At 45.1% G+C, this 19,452-nt stretch overlaps 3 protein-coding genes across 9 annotated transcripts; 1 reads left to right on the top strand and 2 right to left on the bottom strand.

Annotated features, from left to right (window-relative positions):
* The first annotated feature begins 456 nt into the window (after nt 1-456).
* LOC103641392 (cullin-1) lies at nt 457-11,547 on the top strand. 4 transcript variants are annotated; one of them, XR_560291.4, is made up of 19 exons: nt 459-914; nt 1,043-1,142; nt 1,866-2,051; nt 2,139-2,186; nt 2,492-2,695; nt 2,781-2,858; nt 3,538-3,627; nt 3,717-3,797; nt 3,899-3,961; nt 8,598-8,633; nt 8,703-8,789; nt 8,876-9,025; nt 9,103-9,158; nt 9,288-9,570; nt 9,706-9,849; nt 9,918-10,136; nt 10,231-10,398; nt 10,814-10,995; nt 11,328-11,547. XR_560291.4 is itself a non-coding variant. In XM_008664749.4 (18 exons), exons 1-18 carry the CDS (start codon nt 775-777, stop codon nt 10,913-10,915), a joined length of 2,235 nt encoding a protein of 744 aa, XP_008662971.1. In that variant the 5' UTR covers nt 457-774; the 3' UTR covers nt 10,916-11,512. The 4 variants fall into 4 exon arrangements, 2 of the variants coding, with proteins under 2 accessions (XP_008662971.1, XP_008662972.1); XR_002265612.2 differs by having other exon boundaries at nt 460-914; nt 9,303-9,570; XM_008664749.4 differs by having other exon boundaries at nt 457-914; nt 10,814-11,512.
* Nucleotides 11,548-11,837: 290 nt separating this feature from the next.
* Nucleotides 11,838-13,980, bottom strand: LOC100285208 (lipopolysaccharide-modifying protein). 4 transcript variants are annotated; one of them, XM_008663818.3, is made up of 3 exons: nt 13,797-13,980; nt 13,413-13,580; nt 11,838-13,346 (listed from the first exon to the last, which is right to left on the bottom strand). In XM_008663818.3, the coding sequence occupies exons 2-3, from the start codon at nt 13,530-13,532 to the stop codon at nt 12,024-12,026; spliced, it is 1,443 nt and encodes a 480-aa protein (XP_008662040.1). In that variant the 5' UTR covers nt 13,533-13,580; nt 13,797-13,980; the 3' UTR covers nt 11,838-12,023. The 4 variants fall into 4 exon arrangements, with proteins under 4 accessions (XP_008662040.1, NP_001345160.1, NP_001334766.1 ...); NM_001358231.1 differs by having other exon boundaries at nt 11,904-13,346; nt 13,724-13,817; NM_001347837.1 differs by lacking the exon at nt 13,797-13,980 and adding an exon at nt 13,671-13,753 and having other exon boundaries at nt 11,904-13,346.
* Nucleotides 13,981-17,886: 3,906 nt separating this feature from the next.
* Nucleotides 17,887-19,155, bottom strand: LOC100273458 (uncharacterized). Its single transcript, NM_001147895.2, has one exon. The coding sequence runs from the start codon at nt 19,043-19,045 to the stop codon at nt 18,101-18,103; it is 945 nt and encodes a 314-aa protein (NP_001141367.2). The 5' UTR covers nt 19,046-19,155; the 3' UTR covers nt 17,887-18,100.
* Between the last annotated feature and the right edge of the window lie 297 nt (nt 19,156-19,452).

Raw genomic sequence — 19,452 nt, 5'->3', positions numbered from 1 at the left:
TTTGCGCCTAGTACTAGTCAATTTGGGGATGAAGAAGGTGACATGAATGCCTTCCGTGATAATATTGCTAATGCAATATTTGCCAATGTCAATTGAATTATTTTTTTTATATATATGAGTTTCAACCTAGTACAAATATAGAGGGCATTCTTGTCTTCCTCATACAAAAGAATCATATTAACAACTCAAATAATCTGGGTAAACAAACAGGACTACTCAAATTATATAATCCAGATTATATAATCATCCAAAAATAATCCAGATTATATAATCTATGGGGGTAAACAAACAGGCCCTAAATCTATGATGAAATTAATTTCTTTGTAACTGAATAAAACCTTATCTAGAGCACGGGGTTAAATATTGTAGTAGTATTAATTGATATTTATATTTAATGTGACACGAAACTAAACTTTAGTGGTGAACTATAAACCTCTCTTATCTGGAGTTCGTTTTGACTGACACAATGATCCACATCTGGCGCAAGGCTCGTCGTCTGGGCCGTCCAACCCCGATGCGACGATGAGGACGGAGACTGAATGAATCACGGGATTTCCGAAGGCCTGGAAGCCGTCAAGCCGATATGCGACACAAGCCCAACCCTTCCTGACGCTCCACGCGCTCGTCTCTCTCCTTCCTTCCATCCTCCCTCCCTCCTTCCCTCCCTCGCTCGCCTCTGGAGGACCCTCGCCATCCTGCCCAAGCGCACCACCAAACCCCCAGCAGCGGCGCTAGGGTTCGCGCCTCGGCGCGTCGGCACCGTCACCTGCGGCGATGGCGGGGCAGGAGCGTAGGACAATCGATCTGGAGGAGGGATGGGCGTTCATGCAGAAGGGCATCACCAAGCTGAAGAACATCCTCGAGGGCAAGCCCGAGCCGCAGTTCAGTTCCGAGGACTACATGATGCTCTACACGTACGCCTCCCTCTCATCTCCCTCGTCGCCACCGCCGCCGCTGTCTCCTTCTCGGCTGCCGCTAGGGTTTCCCACCTCGATCCGCTTCGATCCGGTTCTGATCTAGGGTTTTGGTCTTGTTGTCGCAGGACGATATACAACATGTGCACGCAGAAGCCGCCGCAGGACTACTCACAGCAGCTCTACGACAAGTATCGGGAGTCGTTCGAGGAGTACATCGCCTCCATGGTGAGCCGCTTCATCATATCCCTCTTGCTCATGTGAATCGACCTAGATTGTTTTTGTATCTGCGGCGTGGTATTAGGATCAAATTTCCTACTTCGAGTGGATGTTTTTTTAGCTTTGGTGGATTAGCGCTTGGTTGATCGATAGGCTGGGACATGAACGACCTTGGTGTATATGGGGGTGTTCTCATTTTTGGCCTTGGTGTATATGGGGATTTTCTCATTTCCTTTTGTCCATCTCTTGATTTCTACAGGACAAGTTAATCTCTTCAGTTTAATTGTAAGCATCTTGATTTGGTGAAACAATTGGCCCACCTACTTGTCAAACAATTCTGTGCCCATTCTTTGTACACCGCAGCTCATTTCTTATAGATGATGTAGAGAATACCTTTTTGTATTCTTGCAGCACCTTTTAATGGACATGAATTAAACGTCTATGACAGGGAGATAAATAATGGTTTCATAATTGCGTACACATGGATGCTAGTTTCAATTTGCAGGAGCTTTTCTGTAGCTTGCTAGTTTATTATTTGATGAACATCTTTATTTTGTAAAATAAACTTATATACCTCCCTTTAGCTGTAGGTGTTTCTATGACTAGAGATTGAATCCATGAGTCATGGCCTGATTTTGTGTGACACTTGGATCTAACTATAATATCATCCTCTTCACTGTATTTGTATGTTCGCTTCTGAGAACTTTTGCACTATATTTTAATTTCATGCAGGTACTACCTTCATTAAGGGAGAAACATGACGAGTTTATGCTGAGGGAGCTAGTGCAAAGGTGGTCAAACCATAAAGTCATGGTTCGCTGGCTGTCACGCTTCTTTTATTACCTTGACCGATACTTCATATCAAGGAGGTCACTTACACCACTTAAAGAAGTGGGCCTTACTTGCTTCCGAGAGTTGGTAAAACAACAGCTACTTATTTCCAGCTTCTTTTTCACTCGTGCTTTTTCAGCGCTTATGCCCTAATCAATCTAATGGTGGTAACAGATCTATCAAGAGATTAAAGGACAAGTTAAAGATGCAGTGATAGCTCTGGTGAGGCCTTCCATCTCTTTATGAGTTAGTGGTAGTAAAATGGTTGGTTAACATATACTAGCTTCCATTCTTTATTTGATTGATTGATGTTCGGACATTAATATGATCTCCAACATATGTTTTTGACCATATGTTTTTTCTAAGGTATACATATTGGAGTATATTGAAATATAGTAAGGACCAAACTGGTTTATCTCTTCCATGTGGCAAATCTTCATTTTTTGTGTGCATTAGTGGCCAATTGTTTGATTGCATACACCCCTAAGATTCATCTATTTGAGAACTGGTATTTTTACTTTTAACAGATAGACAAAGAACGTGAGGGTGAACAGATTGACCGGGCTCTGTTGAAGAATGTTTTGGATATTTTTGTTGAAATTGGGTTGGGTCAAATGGAGTGTTATGAGAATGACTTTGAAGATTTCTTGCTCAAGGATACTACAGAGTACTACTCTGTCAAAGCTCAAAGCTGGATTCTTGAGGACTCATGCCCAGATTACATGATTAAGGTACCTAGAATTGAGAAGGTTTCTGTCTGTTTCCATCTGTATTTACGTGTGGCTATTTCTTAATGGCCGATGCTTCTTTCAAAAGGCTGAGGAGTGTTTAAAGCGGGAGAAGGAGCGAGTTGGTCACTATTTGCATATTAGCAGCGAACAGAAGTTATTGGAGGTATGTGGAAACTTTTTTCCAGTTTTGTAGTATTTCTCAATTAATATTGTATTTGCAGCAAATATATTAGTTTTGAATTCAGAATGTTGCTAACTTGCTATGTCTTTCTTGCTATGTTTTCTGGTTGAGCGACCAGTTGGTCGACCTAGGGGTCCGACCAGGCGACTATTCGTGATTAGTCGACGACTAGGTCGACTAATTGACCTCTGGTCGACCCTGGTCGTCCACCTGTCCATCCAGGACATATGGTAATGGTATATATAAAGAGTAAACATGACATGAATTCTGTAATACTGATTTAAGAGAACATATTTGTTCATCCAACTGAAAAGCAGTAGCTCCCCAATGACCCTAAAGTCATGCAGGTGTTCAAAACAGCAAAGAAACATTTAATAATGCCGCCCGCCAGAAAAAAGCCCATGAAAGTTTGAGGCACACCGGACTCTGGTCGGACATGATCTTCTGATCGAGCGACTAATCGTAGCTGGTCGGCGACTAGTCGGACGACCAGGGCGATCAGGTGTCCTAATCGGGTCGCCTGCCCTGATCGGCCACCCAAAACCGACCATCGCGACTAATCGCGATTAGTCGGACAACTTGAAAACACAACTTTCTTGAATAGTGCTCGACATATTTCTCCATATGGCCCTTACATTGTTATAATCTTGAATTTCAACAGAAAGTGCAAAATGAATTGCTTGCTCAGTATGCAACCCCGCTGTTAGAGAAGGAGCATTCTGGATGTTCTGCTTTGCTTCGCGATGACAAGGTTGGATTGAAAACCTTATTATTTTTATCTAATGAATGCATGACTTCCTAACAGTATTGAATATTCACTGCACCCCTCTATTACTGCAGGTTGAGGATCTTTCTAGGATGTACAGACTCTTCTCCAAAATCTCCCGTGGTCTGGAGCCTATTTCAAACATGTTCAAAACGGTATTTATTTCCCTTGCAGGGTGCCTCAGTTCTCTTTTAGCTCACTCATTTTATTCCTTTGAGCCATGATGTGCATTTCTGATTGAATTGTTTGTCTGCAGCATGTCACAAGTGAGGGTACAGCCTTGGTCAAGCAAGCAGAAGATTCTGCTAGTAATAAGAAGGTGCAGTGTTTCTTTAGCTGTTAACTTATTTATGTTATCTTTGCACTTTCTGATTCATATATATGGCAACAGCAAAACTCCACATTAATAGTTTGTGATCAATGTTACCAGAACCAGATCGGCTGATCTGATTTAATCATATGACTGTATGAGGACCGATCAGGCGACTAATCACGATTAGTCGTCGACCAGTTCTGATTAATTGATTAGTAATCGGCTGTTCAGCACTCAGCAGTTAATCGTCCTGCCTATATGCCTATACACTCTACTATATATGTACATACTTATATAGTATCATAGTATGCATAATTGCAATATCTCACAGTTTTTTGGACTGAATACAATACCATAAATTGAGAATTAGTAATGACTACTTACCTGTCCAGTGTCCTGATCTCCATATCTGCTGCAGCAGCATCTAAGTTGCTGAAAGAACTTAGGAAAGATATTAATAACGGTGAACTTTGAACTGTAGTGGACTAGTGGTAATGGTACAGCAAGTAAGCAACCAACAGTCAAATACTCAAAGCAAAATAGGAATTAGTGTTGGAGAGTGAAAACCATAATTCATTGATAGTGGGCTACAATATTACATATACCCAACCCTAGTGGGTTACAGGGGCTGGCTCTAGGCCCATAACACTCATACAAACAGTCTAACACTCCTCCGCAGTGGAAACTTTAGCTACGACAGATGTTGAGATTGGGCCGAATCTTCGAGAATGAGGAGGGAAGACCCTTAGTGAAGATGTTGACAAACTGCAAGCTCATCGGAACACGATGAGCACAGACGTCCCCGATAGCAACACACTCACAGAAGAAGTGAAGACTGATCTCAACATGCTTCGTGCGCTGGTGTTGGATGGGGTTGACAGAGAGGTAGACGACACTGACGTTGTAGTAGTAGACAAGTGTACTCCTAGTGAGGGGGCTGTGAAGCTCCTTGGGCTGGCGCAGCCAGCTCGTTTCAGGCACTCCATTAGCAATACTCAGCCGTAGCACTGGAGTGAGAGACAACCGATTGACACTTGGAGGACCAAGAGATGAGGTTGTCCCCAAGGAACACTGCATAACACAACATGAGGTAGACCGGTGGGTGTTCGAGCACCTAGCACAGTCAGCGTTAGTGTAGACAACTGGCCTGTGTGGAGTGGCACCGAAGACGAAGCCCATAGTTGACAGAATCCTGAAGGTATCGTAGGATGCGCTTGACCATGCTCAGGTGCGGCTTTTGGGGGTCATGCATGTAGGCCACATATGCAATGTCGGGCCTGGTGAAGATGAGATACTGAAGAGTGCTGACAAGGCTGCGATAGACAGTGGGGTCGTTGACAGGGGCATCGTCGTCGGAGACCTTTGCCTGCGTGTCCATCGGGGTCACATATGCCTGCCATATGTGTTTTTGTGTTTATGGTAGTTGATCATATATTAGGCAAGGATCTCCATTGATTGGGTGCTTTCTATAAACCTTAGATGATCCTTGCCTATATATTGTACACCCCTTGTATCTCTATCATCAATCCAATATCTGGCAGCTCATATTCTAGCACCACTAAGTCAGCTAACTTATTTGCATTAGCTATCTCATTTGATGCGTCAACAGAGGCAATGAATATTCCTGCTGGACTGTTTGCAAGAGTTGATGAGATGTGGATGGCTTGTGTCAGTCCATTCATCAGGCATGATTGTGCAACCATATTCCTTCCAACCTCATGCTTCTTTCTCAATTGTCCTGTCTTGTCTACTGCCCTTTCAAGAAGAGGTTCCTAAGTTCATTATATGTAGCTGAGCAGTACCCAGTACCATACTGCCCAATAGACAACCAGGATCTCCCAACTTCTTGAATTAATCACATTGAATGGTAATCATTCTGATAAAAGAAATCAGCAACATGATCATCAATTGTTTGTTTGGCTTAGTCTTTGTGGAGTATTCAAGAGTGACCTGAGAACGTTTGCATTTGTGCCTTTCTGCCACTACTTATCCAGGTGACTTGCAAAGCATGAAACTCACAGACTTGCAATGCTTTTGTGTTTATGGTTTTGGTGGAGCTGAAACCACACAGTTGCTCATGGATGATTGGGTTTTTTCCCCTTCTTTGACTTTGTCCCAGTGCTTGCCCTCTTTGTCCCAGAACTTTTTTCTCGAACGCGCAGGAGAGGTGCGCATCATTATATTAAGAAGAAAATAGGGGTGGTCCAAAATGGACCCAGATTGCAAGAAATCCCTCCTAAGGAGGTCTAAAACATAGATACAAGAAACTATCCATAAACTTAGCTAAGAACAAATACACCACTTCATCTAGCATAGCTAAGAAACAAGGTTGGTGGCTGCAAGAAAGGAGAGTCCTTTAGGTCCAGTCATTTCCTACAAATGCCGTTCTTCTCTTGCCTGACTGAGAGCTGCAGGAACACTAGGAGATAATCCATCAAAGACACTTCTATTCCGATGGTTCCAAAGAATCCAGGCACCCAGGGCAATGAGCGAATTAAGACCCTTCATTAGCAAGATCTCCAGTGACTTTCACAGCCTGCTCTCACCATCCCAAAAATGAAACTGCACCAGGGGTAGGGGCAAGACTGTGCAGCAGCAGGAACCAAAATTCCCTTGCGAAAACACAGGATACAAGAATGTGATCCAAGGTTTCAGAAGCCTGATCACGTAGAGGACACCTCTCTGGTGGCCAACCTATCAGCTGTCCAGGCCGTGAGCCAAAGGAAGAAGTGTCATTTGGAGGGGGTCCAAGTTCCCCCAGACTCTTTTCATTGTGACCGAAGGAAACATAACCAGTGAACAATCCTTCATAGGCAGCTTTAGCTGAATAAACCCCATTAGCAGCAATATTGAATATATGTTTATTTTCCACATCGGGCTGCAACACAAAATCTGAAATCAAATTCCAAGATGGAGATAATCCACTAAGACCCCAACAGATAGACTCTGCAGCTTCTATTTCTGCAGACTCATCACCCTCATCCATCTTTGGTTCTGTGCTTGGAGGTACTGCAGTCCTTGATTTTTTCTTTATATAAGCATGCATATCAACCCTCTAACCATGGCATGTGCACTAGGGCATTTCCCTGCATCAACAAAACCTCCAGCAAGGTGTTGTTTGAAGCGCTCAGTTCCTGCAGGGACTACCTTTTTGCAAAACATGCATCACACACTATCTTTCTTCCCTACATCTGGCCAAAACCCATATTTCCATCCAGGATCTGTGGAATTAGCCTACCTCTTACAATCTTAGCTAGTTCCTGCATTTGTGGAGGCAACTTGGCTATTGCTGCAGCGCTGCTACTATTAGTGCCAAGTACACATTCTGCACCTTGTGCAGCACAAGCAAAGAGCCAAAGAGTCAACTGGACTACTAGAGCAAAGAGTATTCAAGCATTCATTTAGCAGCAGCTATCAAGACTAACAAGGAGGAAGAACGAAGTATGTGTACTAACTATCAGTGGATGATGAGGAGTTGCTTGTTGGGAATAGTCCCACATTGTGTGTTGTTGAGGAGCAAGCATGGTTTATATGATTGAGGGTGCAACCCCCTAATGGGCTAGTTTTTTTTGGGGGGGGGGGAGTGTTGGCCCAAGAGACCTAAAGCCCGCCGCTATGCGTGCAGGCACATGCATGTGTCGTGGCTCGACGGCCTGGGTGGGCGCGCCGTGTGTGTGGTCGGCCCGACGGACACACCATGTGTCGACGGTCCGGTTCCAACAATTGGTATCAGAAGCAGGTTGACCTAGTGCATTCTCAGACAGATATCGGCTCACAATGTTGAGGGGTTGCTTGTTGGGAATAGTCCCACATTGTGTGTTGTGGAGGAGCAAGCATGGTTTATATGGTTGAGGGTGCAACCCCCTAATGGGCTAGCTTCTTGGGGGGAGTGTTGGCCCAAGAGACCTAAAGCCCGCTGCTATGCGTGCGGGCGCGTGTGTCACGGCCCAACGGCCTGGGTTGGCGCGTCGTGTGTGCGGGCGGCCCGACGGACACACAATGTGTCGGCGGTCCGGTTCCAACATTGCTCATCCTGACGACACAGCAGAATTTGGCGGCAGCTTGAGCCTTGCTGAATGGATCTGGTACAGGCAGCGGTGCTTCTTCAGGCGGCTGCTTGAGGATGGTTCCTCCTGGTGGCTGTACGAGAAAAGCTCTCTCCAGGCGGCGGCGTGAGGACCAGAGGAGTGACGAAGGAAGGCGGTGAATCGGAATAGGAGAGAATGAGATGAGACACGAGAATGAGATGGGTAATGGGCTGGAAATAAGGGAGTAAAGGCCTGCTCAAAATCTCCTTTGTATCATGGGCCAACTAATCGCGATTAGACACGATTAATCCCGATCAGATATTTGATAGACCTGATTGCCATGAGGTGCCTGATCGAGGCTCAGAGTCTGATTAATCATGATTAATCAACCGATCAGATAACATTGTTTCATTGTTTGTGACAACCCGCATCTTACCTTGGATGTCACATGTCAGGTTGCTAAGTAGTTCACATTTCCCATTCCTTTTCTTTACATTGCCACTTTGTATACTTGATATTCTGCCACCTAGCCGTTTGATTTTTCTTGCTACTTCTGATTAATTTTCTGATTTATATTCCCTAAGTTATTTTTTTACAATTCGTTACTTTTACAGCCAGAGAAGAAGGATATGGTTGGCATGCAGGAACAGGTGTGTATCTTGAGTGCACTCTGCTTTTGATGTGTGTTATGTTACCTGACATCCATTCTTGTTTTTTAGGTCTTTGTGTGGAAAATCATCGAGCTGCATGACAAATATGTAGCTTATGTGACAGAATGTTTCCAGGGACATACACTCTTCCATAAGGTCTTCAACTAAAATATCTCATTTTCATTTTGCTGTTGTCATAAAATTGGAAATGGTGTCTCATTCTCATATAATTCTTATCGTAGGCACTTAAAGAAGCCTTTGAGGTCTTCTGTAACAAAGGTGTCTCTGGCAGTTCGAATGCTGAGTTGTTGGCTACCTTCTGCGACAATATTCTGAAGAAAGGCTGCAGTGAAAAGCTCAGTGATGAAGCCATTGAAGATGCCCTTGAGAAGGTACTTCTGTTTTTACTTTTGCTGCTATTGATAAATTATGTGCCTGAGCTTTACATTTGATCGTGACTGGTTTCCAGGTTGTGAGATTGCTGGCATACATCAGTGATAAAGACCTGTTTGCCGAGTTCTATAGGTGAGTGCTTGTTATCCTACATGGTATTATTAATGCTTGTCTAATTTAAAAAAATGCTTGTGTCAAGTGTAAGGAACTAGTGCTCTTTGGAACTTGGTTATGTTTTTCAATATGTGAACCAACTTATAGGAAGAAACTTGCCAGAAGATTACTTTTCGACAAAAGTGCTAATGATGAGCATGAGAGAAGTATTCTGACAAAGCTCAAGCAACAGTGCGGGGGGCAGTTTACTTCCAAAATGGAGGGCATGGTTACGGACCTTACTGTCGCTAGAGATCACCAAACTAAGTTTGAAGAGTTTGTAGCTGGGCATCCAGAGTTGAATCCTGGCATAGATTTGGCTGTTACTGTTTTGACAACGGGATTCTGGCCAAGCTACAAAACTTTTGACATAAACCTTCCTGCGGAGATGGTAAGTTAACTGTTCGATCACTTCAAGGGCATAAACCACTGCACTCATATCATGGAGCATGTTAGTTCATTTCAAAATAGCATGTTAGGTCGATGTTTATGTTCTTGTAAATGACTTTATATGTCTCGCTTTTAGGTGAAATGTGTAGAGGTTTTCAAGGAATTCTATCAAACAAGAACGAAGCACAGGAAGCTGACATGGATTTATTCCTTGGGAACCTGCAACATCAATGCTAAGTTTGATGCTAAACCTATTGAGCTCATTGTTACGACATATCAGGTAATCTTGGATCATTTCTGCATCACAAAAAATGGTGCTATATTAACATGTCTGACGTTTTTTGACAGGCTGCATTACTACTACTGTTCAATGGATCCGAAAGGCTTAGTTATTCTGAAATTGCAACACAATTAAACCTGTCAGATGATGATGTAGTGCGTTTGCTCCATTCACTTTCTTGTGCAAAATACAAGATCCTTAACAAGGAACCAGCAAATAGATCCATCTCGCCCAATGATGTTTTTGAGTTCAATTCAAAATTTACTGACAGAATGAGAAGAATTAAGGTATTTCCTGTTCCACTGTTCTTTTGCTGTTTGGTAGACTTAGAGGTCAATTGCTGTTATACTAATATTTTTATTTCGTTGTCACTCTTTTCAGATTCCACTGCCTCCCGTTGATGAGAAGAAAAAGGTTGTTGAAGATGTTGACAAAGACAGGAGGTATGCAATTGATGCATCAATTGTGCGCATTATGAAGAGCCGCAAAGTTATGGGTCATCAACAGCTGGTTGCTGAATGTGTTGAGCAGCTTAGCCGCATGTTTAAGGTACCTATTTGAGAAGTTCTTCATAGCTTAGTCCCTGTTACAATACCCACATGGCCACATTACTGAACTTGTTTTCTGCTGCCAGTTACAATTTTTATTTAGTTCTTGCAATAAGTGTATCATTAATTCAGTTACAATTTTCTGCTTATGGTACATTGGGGCATCCTGTTGTTGCATCAGAAGTAATTACGTACCCTTTTGGATTGCATTTGATATCATGTTAAGGTACATATGAATGTCATATTGCCACATGTCTCAAACCAAGGACCTAGGTTGTTAGGTTCAATCTACAATGATAACTGTTAACTCTGTCCATGGTCACATAATCTAGGATAATCATGTAGGAAAAAATTGTTTTTGTTACTTGTGTTGTGTTCTGTCCATTTTTCTTACTTGGGCCTGTGTGATACCTCAGCCGGACTTCAAAGCCATAAAGAAGAGGATTGAGGATCTCATCACAAGGGACTATTTGGAGCGCGACAAGGACAACGCCAATACGTACAAATACCTTGCCTGATTGGTGGTTAGTGACAAAGTCCAAAACAGCTCCGGGACTATGCGATACCACTGGGATGGCAATCTTCCTGCAATGTCGTGGTGCGTCCACTTCTACCATGATTTGCAGCACGTTTTGGTGATTTGCCCTGCCACAGCACGGGCTGCTCACATTTTGTACATTGGTCGTTAAATAGGATAAGCGTGTTGGCCTACATTAGATATAATGATGATTGATGATATGAGGAATAGGAGAGGCATTCAAGTACTTGTATGTGTCTTCTATGCCAATGCTTTATCTATATAGCTGTATCAGTGTTCCAGTCAATTGATATGAGATGATGCTTGGAGTCGTTTTGCTATATGAAGTGACGGATACAATGGGAATTTGCAGCATCCGTTTGTATCTGAATGCACCTGCTTTTGTTTTATAGGTAGATGCGTATTCTGGCTCCGTTGTCACCTGTTGGTTTGTGGAGGCAGAGTGGATTGGTCAGCTAGCTGACGGAAGTCACTGACTCACTAGAAGCTATTAAGTGGTTTTGTACTTACTGAGTCAAATATATGTCATACGTTGAAACCATGTTTCGTAATTATGAATAGTTTCTTTAAAATTAAATTTTGCGCAATCAAATGCCTTTCTCTGTTGCCTAAGGACAGTCACGCTCTGATATGCGATCATTTCACATTTACCGAGTCAAATAGACGTATGTATATAGAAACCATACCAGTATACTTAAGTTCATTTTAGCTCGTTATAAATGTTCTCTCTCTCTTAACGTCCAGCCATCAGTCGAAATATTGATTCTTGTGTAAATGACATCTATTTTTTTTTAAAAAATCTTGCAGCTCCTTTTTTCTTCACTAATTAATTATAGCGTCATTCATATTAGCATTTTGCATAGTTGAAGGCATCTAGTTTTGTAAGAGGCAGGACGGCAGGATACATAATACAATTTAAATTCAAGGAAATTGCAATTGACCTAAAAATGAAATCTGAACATGCTTTTGTCAGAAGCTTTAGAACCATCATTGAAATCCTCCCAACTCGTTCTGATCTGTCTGTTGAGTCTAATAAATAAATAAATAAAGAAAGAAAGAAATCCTAGAGAGAGAGGGAGGGGGAGGGATCACGGCGGCGGGAGCACGCACGGGTCGCCCGGCGCGGGGTCTGCCTTGGATGCGTGGAGGAACCTCCGCTGCTTGTCGTCTGCGAGGCAGAGCAGGGATGCCTCGCATGCCTCCTGCGCGTGGGGCGGCGGGCTCAAGCCGTGGTCCTGGTCTATGAGGAGGCGCGCATACTCGGTGAGCAGGTGCAGCATGTAGTCGTAGACGGCGTGCATGCGGAGGTCCTGCACGAGCCTCTGCCCGCGCCTGCCGACGCGCTCGGCCTCGTCCGGGTTGGCGTTGCCCCAGTCGACGGCGTCCCGGATGGACTCGCACATGCCCAGGGCGGCGACCGGCCAGTAGTTCACCCGGGGCTCCAGCCCGCGGCTGAAGAAGTCCTGGTAGCGCGGCTCGATGAGCAGCGCCATGGAGCCGCAGGAGAGGATGTACTTGAGGCTGACCGACCACGCGAAGCCCTCGGCGTAGATCTTGTAGCGGTGCGTGCACTGCGCCGAGAGCCTCGAGTGCTGGTAGCCGGACCTGGCCTCGTCGTCCCAGTTCTGGCGCATGATCTCGGCGCGCCACAGGGCCGTGTCGTTGCAGCCCAGCAGCGCCTCCCGCAGCGGCGACGCCACGTCCGGGTTGCCCTTCCAGTACGCCGTCGGCACCCTGTCCGCCCATCTCGTTGCCCTGGCGCCCGCCCTGATGTTCTTGAACTCGTGGTTCCATGGCTCGATGTTCGTCTCCGGCCAGCCCCAGAAGGACCAGTCAGGGAAGGGGATGTCGAAGTGGTCCCTGGTGGTGCAGTAGCGGAAGAGCGGCGGCGGCGGCAGAGCGCCGTCCCCGTGCTCGGTCCGGTTGATGGCGGGGCGGTCCATGCAGTCGAACATGAGGTCCACGTCGGGCACGCGCCCGGGGTACCGCCGCATCAGCTGCAGCAGGCTCCACACCGTGAACAGGGCGCGGCTCTGCACGCAGGCGTAGTAGAGGTCCACGTGCAGCCGCCGCCCGCCGCCCGTGATGGTGACGCGCATGGACGCGCGCCGCCGCGCCTCGTCCAGGAGCGCGCGCGTCACGCCCCGGCCCTGCCCGCGCCACGGAGCCAGGTCCCGGTGGATGGCAGCGAAGTAGGCAGGGCACTGCTTTTGCTTCTTCTTCTTGTTACCTTGCGGCTGCGGCGACGACGACGACGACGATAGCGGCGGCAGGCAGGCGATGGAGGGCGCGCACCGCAGCGCCGCGCGCGCCGGCGGCCGGCCCTTGTCGTGCGGGAACGGGTGCCACGGCGTCGGCTCCAGGTTGTGGCCCAGCAGCGTCCGCGTCCGCGACATGGCGTCGTCGTACGCCTGCGCCGACGAAACAAAATCAAACAAACCGCAACAAGCACGCGGTCAACCGCTTAAATCCTGTACCGAGTGGACGACGGCGAGGACGATCACGGCCGAGAAGGCCGCGATGGCGGAGACCACGAGCGCCGACAGAGGCGGGTACCGCATGGCTCGTCCCCGGCCTCCGGCGCCCTCCGCCGCCATGTATGTGTGTGTAGCCCGCCTGCGGATCGCCGCCCAGAATATGGACCACTGCACAGGGGCCGCACTAAAAGTAAAACACGCGCACGAATGTATCAAACCAACCAAAAGAATAAATCCGTGCACTTTCAAAAGTAGTACGTGTCCTCAATATTCGGATCTGACAACCGGCAACCGTCTGCGTGCATGCTGACCTGCATGGCCATGGCCCATGGACGCCGAGCACTCACCCGGCGGACTAGCGGAGGACGAGGATGAGTTAATTACCGTGCAATCTCACGTACTATTCGTTTGTTCCTGAATATTGGTGTCCGCAGAGCTCTGTCTACTTTTTATTTGTTTACTAGCTAGCTATTCCTATGATCTATCTGATCCGCAGGATTCTACTCCCGTCTGAAAAAAGAAGAAACAATTCTACTTCTGCTCTATTCTTATCTTTTAAAGTTTGATAGAAGGGTGTCAATATTTTCAACACAAGATTTGGTATATATACTTCGAGAAGAATATTATAAACATTACTCCCTCTATCCCAAAATAGAATTCGTCTTAGACTAATAATATATTTATTAAATAATATATGAATGTAGTTTACATGTACGTTTATATTTATTATCATTTAAACGATTGTGAATGGAAAAAATAGGCAAGAAAAAACTATATTTTAGGATAGAGGGAATATTATTTTTTTAAGAACTAGACACAACTATCACCAATTCTATCTTTTTGTGATGAAAAGAAGATGTGATATATTTTTTTATATATAAAGAAATGAGAAGGTATTGATTCTTTTGATTGGATACTAGTCCTTGGGAGGGAAGAATACTTTTTTCCCTCTCTCAAGAGGGGGACAACAGAGATGCTGAAACTACGTGCATTTATTTGTGAGCATTGGTATTTATTCGTCCACCATATTTTCCTCAGCATAAACTTGTCAGCCATTTGCAAAGCAAAGTGCTCATCAGATTAAATGAATAATATGGATAAAACTCTCTTTACTAGCCGCATCCTGTGGACCCAAATGCAGGCCTTTTTTGGCTAGCTCCATGAGAGTGAGATGTGTGGGCATGTGACAGAGTGGCTGCCCAGCGCCACACGGAATGAGCTGGACATGCACAAATGGAATGGTGGTCCATGTAGAGTTGACATGCTGGTCCAGTCATATCATCGCTTAGAAGCTACTCCACTCAAAGGTGTCTTTTTTGGGTACCTTGGACCGTAGTTTAGTTCAGACTTTATATGTCAATTATAAGGATTAATGTGGTGTTTGAGATGACTCTAGGTTCCAACTCTATTGTGGAGCTATAGTTTATAATATCAATTTAAATAGTTCTAAAAATATTTTTTAATATAAATAATAAATAAAATGACTTGTCTTCTAAAGACTTACAGCTCCAACTTTATAATTTTCTAGAGCAACCTAATGATCTAAAGCTATCTCAAACAAGACCTAAATATAAGCTAATTACGAAATTAATTGTATAAGCCCCAACAAATACACGAGACAAATCTACTTAGCATAATTAATCTACAACTAGCACATATTTACTGTAGCAACACATAGACTAATTAAGATTAATAGATTCGTCTAAAAATTAACCATGATTTATACAAACTATTTTTATAATTAACTTATGTTTTGTCTTCTTAATTGACAACCAAAACCTACACTAAACTTTAGTCCGAGAGATCCGAACACCCTAAAAGTAACCTCACTTATCCTCTTATCAAACGCCAAAAATGATAACTCTCTTAGCAAGAATGCACATTACGCTTCATGTTCCTTACCATAACAATATACCTAATAAGACCGGTAGATGGATGAGATCCAAGGAAATAAATTTAGAGAAACAACTTTCATTAATACTCATATGCAAAAGGCAGGATGTAAACACACTTCTGACAAATTTATATGGAAAATGATAAATTCCACACATGTGCACTAAAAATCGTAGATTTGTTTTTTGTCTCCAACACACATGACATTCATCATTTTAGTATTCGTTTTTCTAAGTTGACTTTGCATCTCAACTTTTACATATGACTATATATGTGGAACTGTGAATGCATTATGGATATACTAAAGCTTAAAATTATACTCTTATGAGTTAATTTTTATGTTTGCATGGAAGGTATGTGTCATGGTGTAATGACACTAGAGTCCTTTAGTACTTGAGAATTTAGAAGAGTTAGGAAGAAAACGAGGGGCGTAGGCAGGAGGCTTGTTGGATTAGAATGCTATTATGACTACATGCACACTATGAGTTTTATAGAGGTTCGATCCGTGGAAGCGTAATTCCCTATATTCTCTTTATGGCAGGTGGATTGATGAAAGCGGATGTCAAGAAGATTACACACTCAAATGTTAACTGAACTAAAGGACATACTAGCTCTCCCTCTACTTTGATTCTAGTGAGAGCTCTAGACTATCTGATCTTTGGTTCATCTTTCGTTTTCTCCCCATGAGTTGCGTTCGAATTGAATCTAGATGTGCCACCTTCTACGTTGCTCTACTCCTCCCCTTTATAGCACAATGGAGGAGAAAGTTACATGTATACTGGATAGTGGGTCACTGGGTCATGCCCAACAAAGTTTCAATTACTCCTATCTTATTACATAGTGGCATATACTGGAGTCTACGTCGTTGAATACGATATAGTTGGTAAATGGTACAGTTGTGTATATCTTATAACGTTTGCGGGTATGTATGCACGTTCTAGCCATCTCTAAGTGGTTGGCATGTGGCACTGGAGCTATCCTACTCCAAAGGTGTCTTCATGTGGACCATCCCACCTAGGGGGGCATATGGTCATTGGCCCTTGCATGTAGGATCCCCCAAACTTGGCCAAGCAGGGGGATTTGGAAGTATAGATGGCTAAACGGGCCGACCCGACCCGACCCGTTTTAGGCACGACCCACCAGGCCCGGCTAGTGAAAAGTGCCGTGCCGGACGGGCCCATGTGCCGCGGTAGCGGTCCAGGCAGGACCCGTCGGCCTGCTAGCCATGCCGGGCCCGGCCCAGTAGCACGTTGGCCCATATGAGTATATTATATAATTCAGCAAAAAAATGTGTAGCTATGAGGGCTCGAACAAGCACCCAAGTGTATGAGAGACTTATACACACCCACCTAGCCAGTGCAACTGTAGTTTTATTGTGTTATATGTTGAATTATTATACTTAATGTATGTAAACTATTAATTTTAAAATAAAAAATGTAACCGTGTCGTGCCTGTGCCAACACTTTGGGTCGAGATGGTGGCCCAGACATGACACTATAGCCGTGCCGTGCCAGACACTGACACTATACTAGCTGGATCGAGTCGTGTCTAGACTGTGTTTTTTCATGTCGTGCATGGGCTGGCCCATCGTGTTAGTACTAATTGACCATATATATTTGGAAGGGCCATGGAGGACTGGAGGGCCCTAGATCGAGGTCTGGAGTAGGGATGAAAGTGGTAATCCAAACTGTTAGAACAAATTTAATATTTTAAAATAGATATGTATAAAATTTAATATTGATCTTTTCTTATGTTATCAAGCACATTAGTACAAATATGAATAAAATATTATATAAGTTGTTTTATGTATTATTTGCTCCCTACAACACAAAAAGTTGAAAAAATTACCGAATTTGTTTCCGAATCCATACCGAAGTTTATATCTATTATTTGAGAAAATGTAGGATGAATTTGAGGTTTACCTTTTATGAATCTTAACAAGCTGGATGTTAAAAACAAGAATACAAATTTGTATTGTATATTCTATATCCTATTTATTCACAATCAAAGAAAAAACTGATTACCGAATAAATACTGTTTCCGACCGTTTTCATCCCTAGTCTGGAGGACCCTAAACTCCGAAATGCTCTGAGATTTGGCCCCTGGGCCCTAGAGGCCAGGAGGACCCTAAGATTTAGTAGAAACATGTTATAACTCCTCAGGGCACGAGACCCAGTAGTTTAGGTATGGCACTAGCTAGACCCACTACGAGTTTTCTTCAGCTCAATAGATCTCGCAAGGCATATTATCAATATCCAGGGGTATGGCCAATTCTCGACGCTGATAATATGGTTTCCGCGATATATTTGTACATAGTAAGATGGCACCCACCAATGTAATAAGTTGGCAGACATTTGCATATAGGGGAGGTCACATTTTTATCTTGTTCGGTGCCGCTCTGACTTGACGAACCTTTAATTTCTACATGATTAACAAGGTTCTAAATCTCTGGCTATAGTTATTTCTAGATATAACTGTTTCCAAAGGGTGAAATTGTTTGCTACTACGCCTAATATATATAGCAACTATTAGTCGCTATAGCCCGAATTAAATCACTATTTTCTGTTTGAGAAAGGCGATGGATAAGTGCCTTAGCCCACTATTTAGAACACTTATGAATACTTAATAAACTTATTGCTACAACAATATATCATATTATACCATGCAACTAAAGTTAAACACCTTAAATCCTAACCGGTGTTTATCATATATACTTTACATTATCATTATTTCTCCGGCTGTTTTATTCAACAAATAAATTATAATGCATTTAATAATTGGTCCCCTCCATTTATTTATGCCGCTGGAGATGACTTGGGCGCTGCAACCTTGACGGCTTCGAACCTGGGCTCCTTGGCCTGGAACTTGTGCTTGGCGTACACGTCCATGTAGTCGCCGAACACGTACTTGGGGTATGCGTCGCCGCCGCTGGCCTGCACCGCCGCCGGCGAGATGGTGGCCTCGTTGGCCGGGTTGTAGAAGGAAGCGATGGAGCGGCGGTTGCCGTCGCGCATGGGCAGCACGCGGTGCCAGGCGCTGCGGTAGCGCCCGTTGCTGAGCACCTCAATCTGGTCGCCAGTGTTGACGACGATGGCGCCCGCGAGCGGCTGCACGTCGGTCCACTGGCCGTCCTTGAGCACCTCCAGGCCGCCGACCCTGTCGTCCTGGAACAGCAGGATGACGCCGCCGGCGTCGGTGTGCGCGCGCAGGCCCGTGATGAGGTCCGGGCGCGGGCACGGCGGGTAGTGGCTGACCTTGGTGCCGAAGAAGGGCTCGTGCCGGCCGCCGCTGGAGAAGGCGTCCTTGATGGTGCCCCTGGCGAGGCCGAGGTTCTCGTCCATGGCCTCCATGACGCGCTCGGCGAGCTTCCTCAGCTCGGCGCGGTACTCGCGCATGGTCTCCTTGAACGCCGGCGGCTCGGACGGCCACTGGCATCCGTCGTGGATGTAGAAGATGTCCTCCCAGTCCAGGTCATCCACCGGCGCCACAACCTCGCCGCGCCGCTCCGCGTCGACGAGCGCCTCCAGCGTGCGCACCGGCTCCGACGCCTTGAACCCGGCCTCCCGGAGGCGGTAGCAGTCGGAGCTCACCTTCTTGACGCGCTCAAGAAGCTCCAGCGGGATGCCGTGGTTCACGAGCTGGAAGAATCCCCACTCCTCGCAGCCATTGGCGATCTGCGCCAGGGTTTCGGCCCTCTCAGCGCCGTCCAGCTTGGAGAAGTCGATGACGGGAACCACCATTGTTGTTATATTATTATTTGACTTGGGAATTGATCGAAGACGAGCTCGGGAAGATGGAAGTGTTGTATGTAAGCAGTTGCTGTAGGGAAGGCTAGCTAGCTGATGACTTGAGGATGGAGAAGGCATGGATCCATGGCACCCGTATATATAGCAGTGATCAACAAGCAGCTAGCTCAACCTACCTACTGACAAGCGTCGTCGCAGCTGGTACGGACCTGGACTGGACCTTTTTTTGGGTCCTGTCATGGCTACCTCTAGGTGTGATGAAGCTTCTGGGCAGTGGCAGAGCCATTGGACTGGATGCTTGTGGTGGCAACTTGACCTTTGCCACCCCAATCGGAAATTCAGGATCGGATGTCCCTGTCAAGGTGACGAGCTAACATCAGGCATTCAATCACATTGCCAGC

Source organism: Zea mays, chromosome 10, assembly GCF_902167145.1.
Source record: "Zea mays cultivar B73 chromosome 10, Zm-B73-REFERENCE-NAM-5.0, whole genome shotgun sequence".
Lineage (NCBI taxonomy): Eukaryota > Viridiplantae > Streptophyta > Magnoliopsida > Poales > Poaceae > Zea > Zea mays.
Note: the sequence above shows the minus strand (reverse complement) of the source record. Positions and strands in the feature narration are given on the sequence as shown.

Coding starts and splice junctions, on each gene's coding strand:
- LOC103641392 (XM_008664749.4), top strand. CDS start 775: ATGGCGGGGCAGGAGCGTAGGACAATCGATCTGGAGGAGGGATGGGCG. Junction 8,790..8,875: donor GACATACACTCTTCCATAAG/GTCTTCAACTAA, acceptor TTCTTATCGTAG/GCACTTAAAGAAGCCTTTGA. Junction 9,026..9,102: donor TTGAAGATGCCCTTGAGAAG/GTACTTCTGTTT, acceptor ACTGGTTTCCAG/GTTGTGAGATTGCTGGCATA.
- LOC100285208 (NM_001358231.1), bottom strand. Junction 13,347..13,412: donor TCCTCGCCGTCGTCCACTCG/GTACAGGATTTA, acceptor TCGTCGGCGCAG/GCGTACGACGACGCCATGTC.
- LOC100273458 (NM_001147895.2), bottom strand. CDS start 19,045: ATGGTGGTTCCCGTCATCGACTTCTCCAAGCTGGACGGCGCTGAGAGG.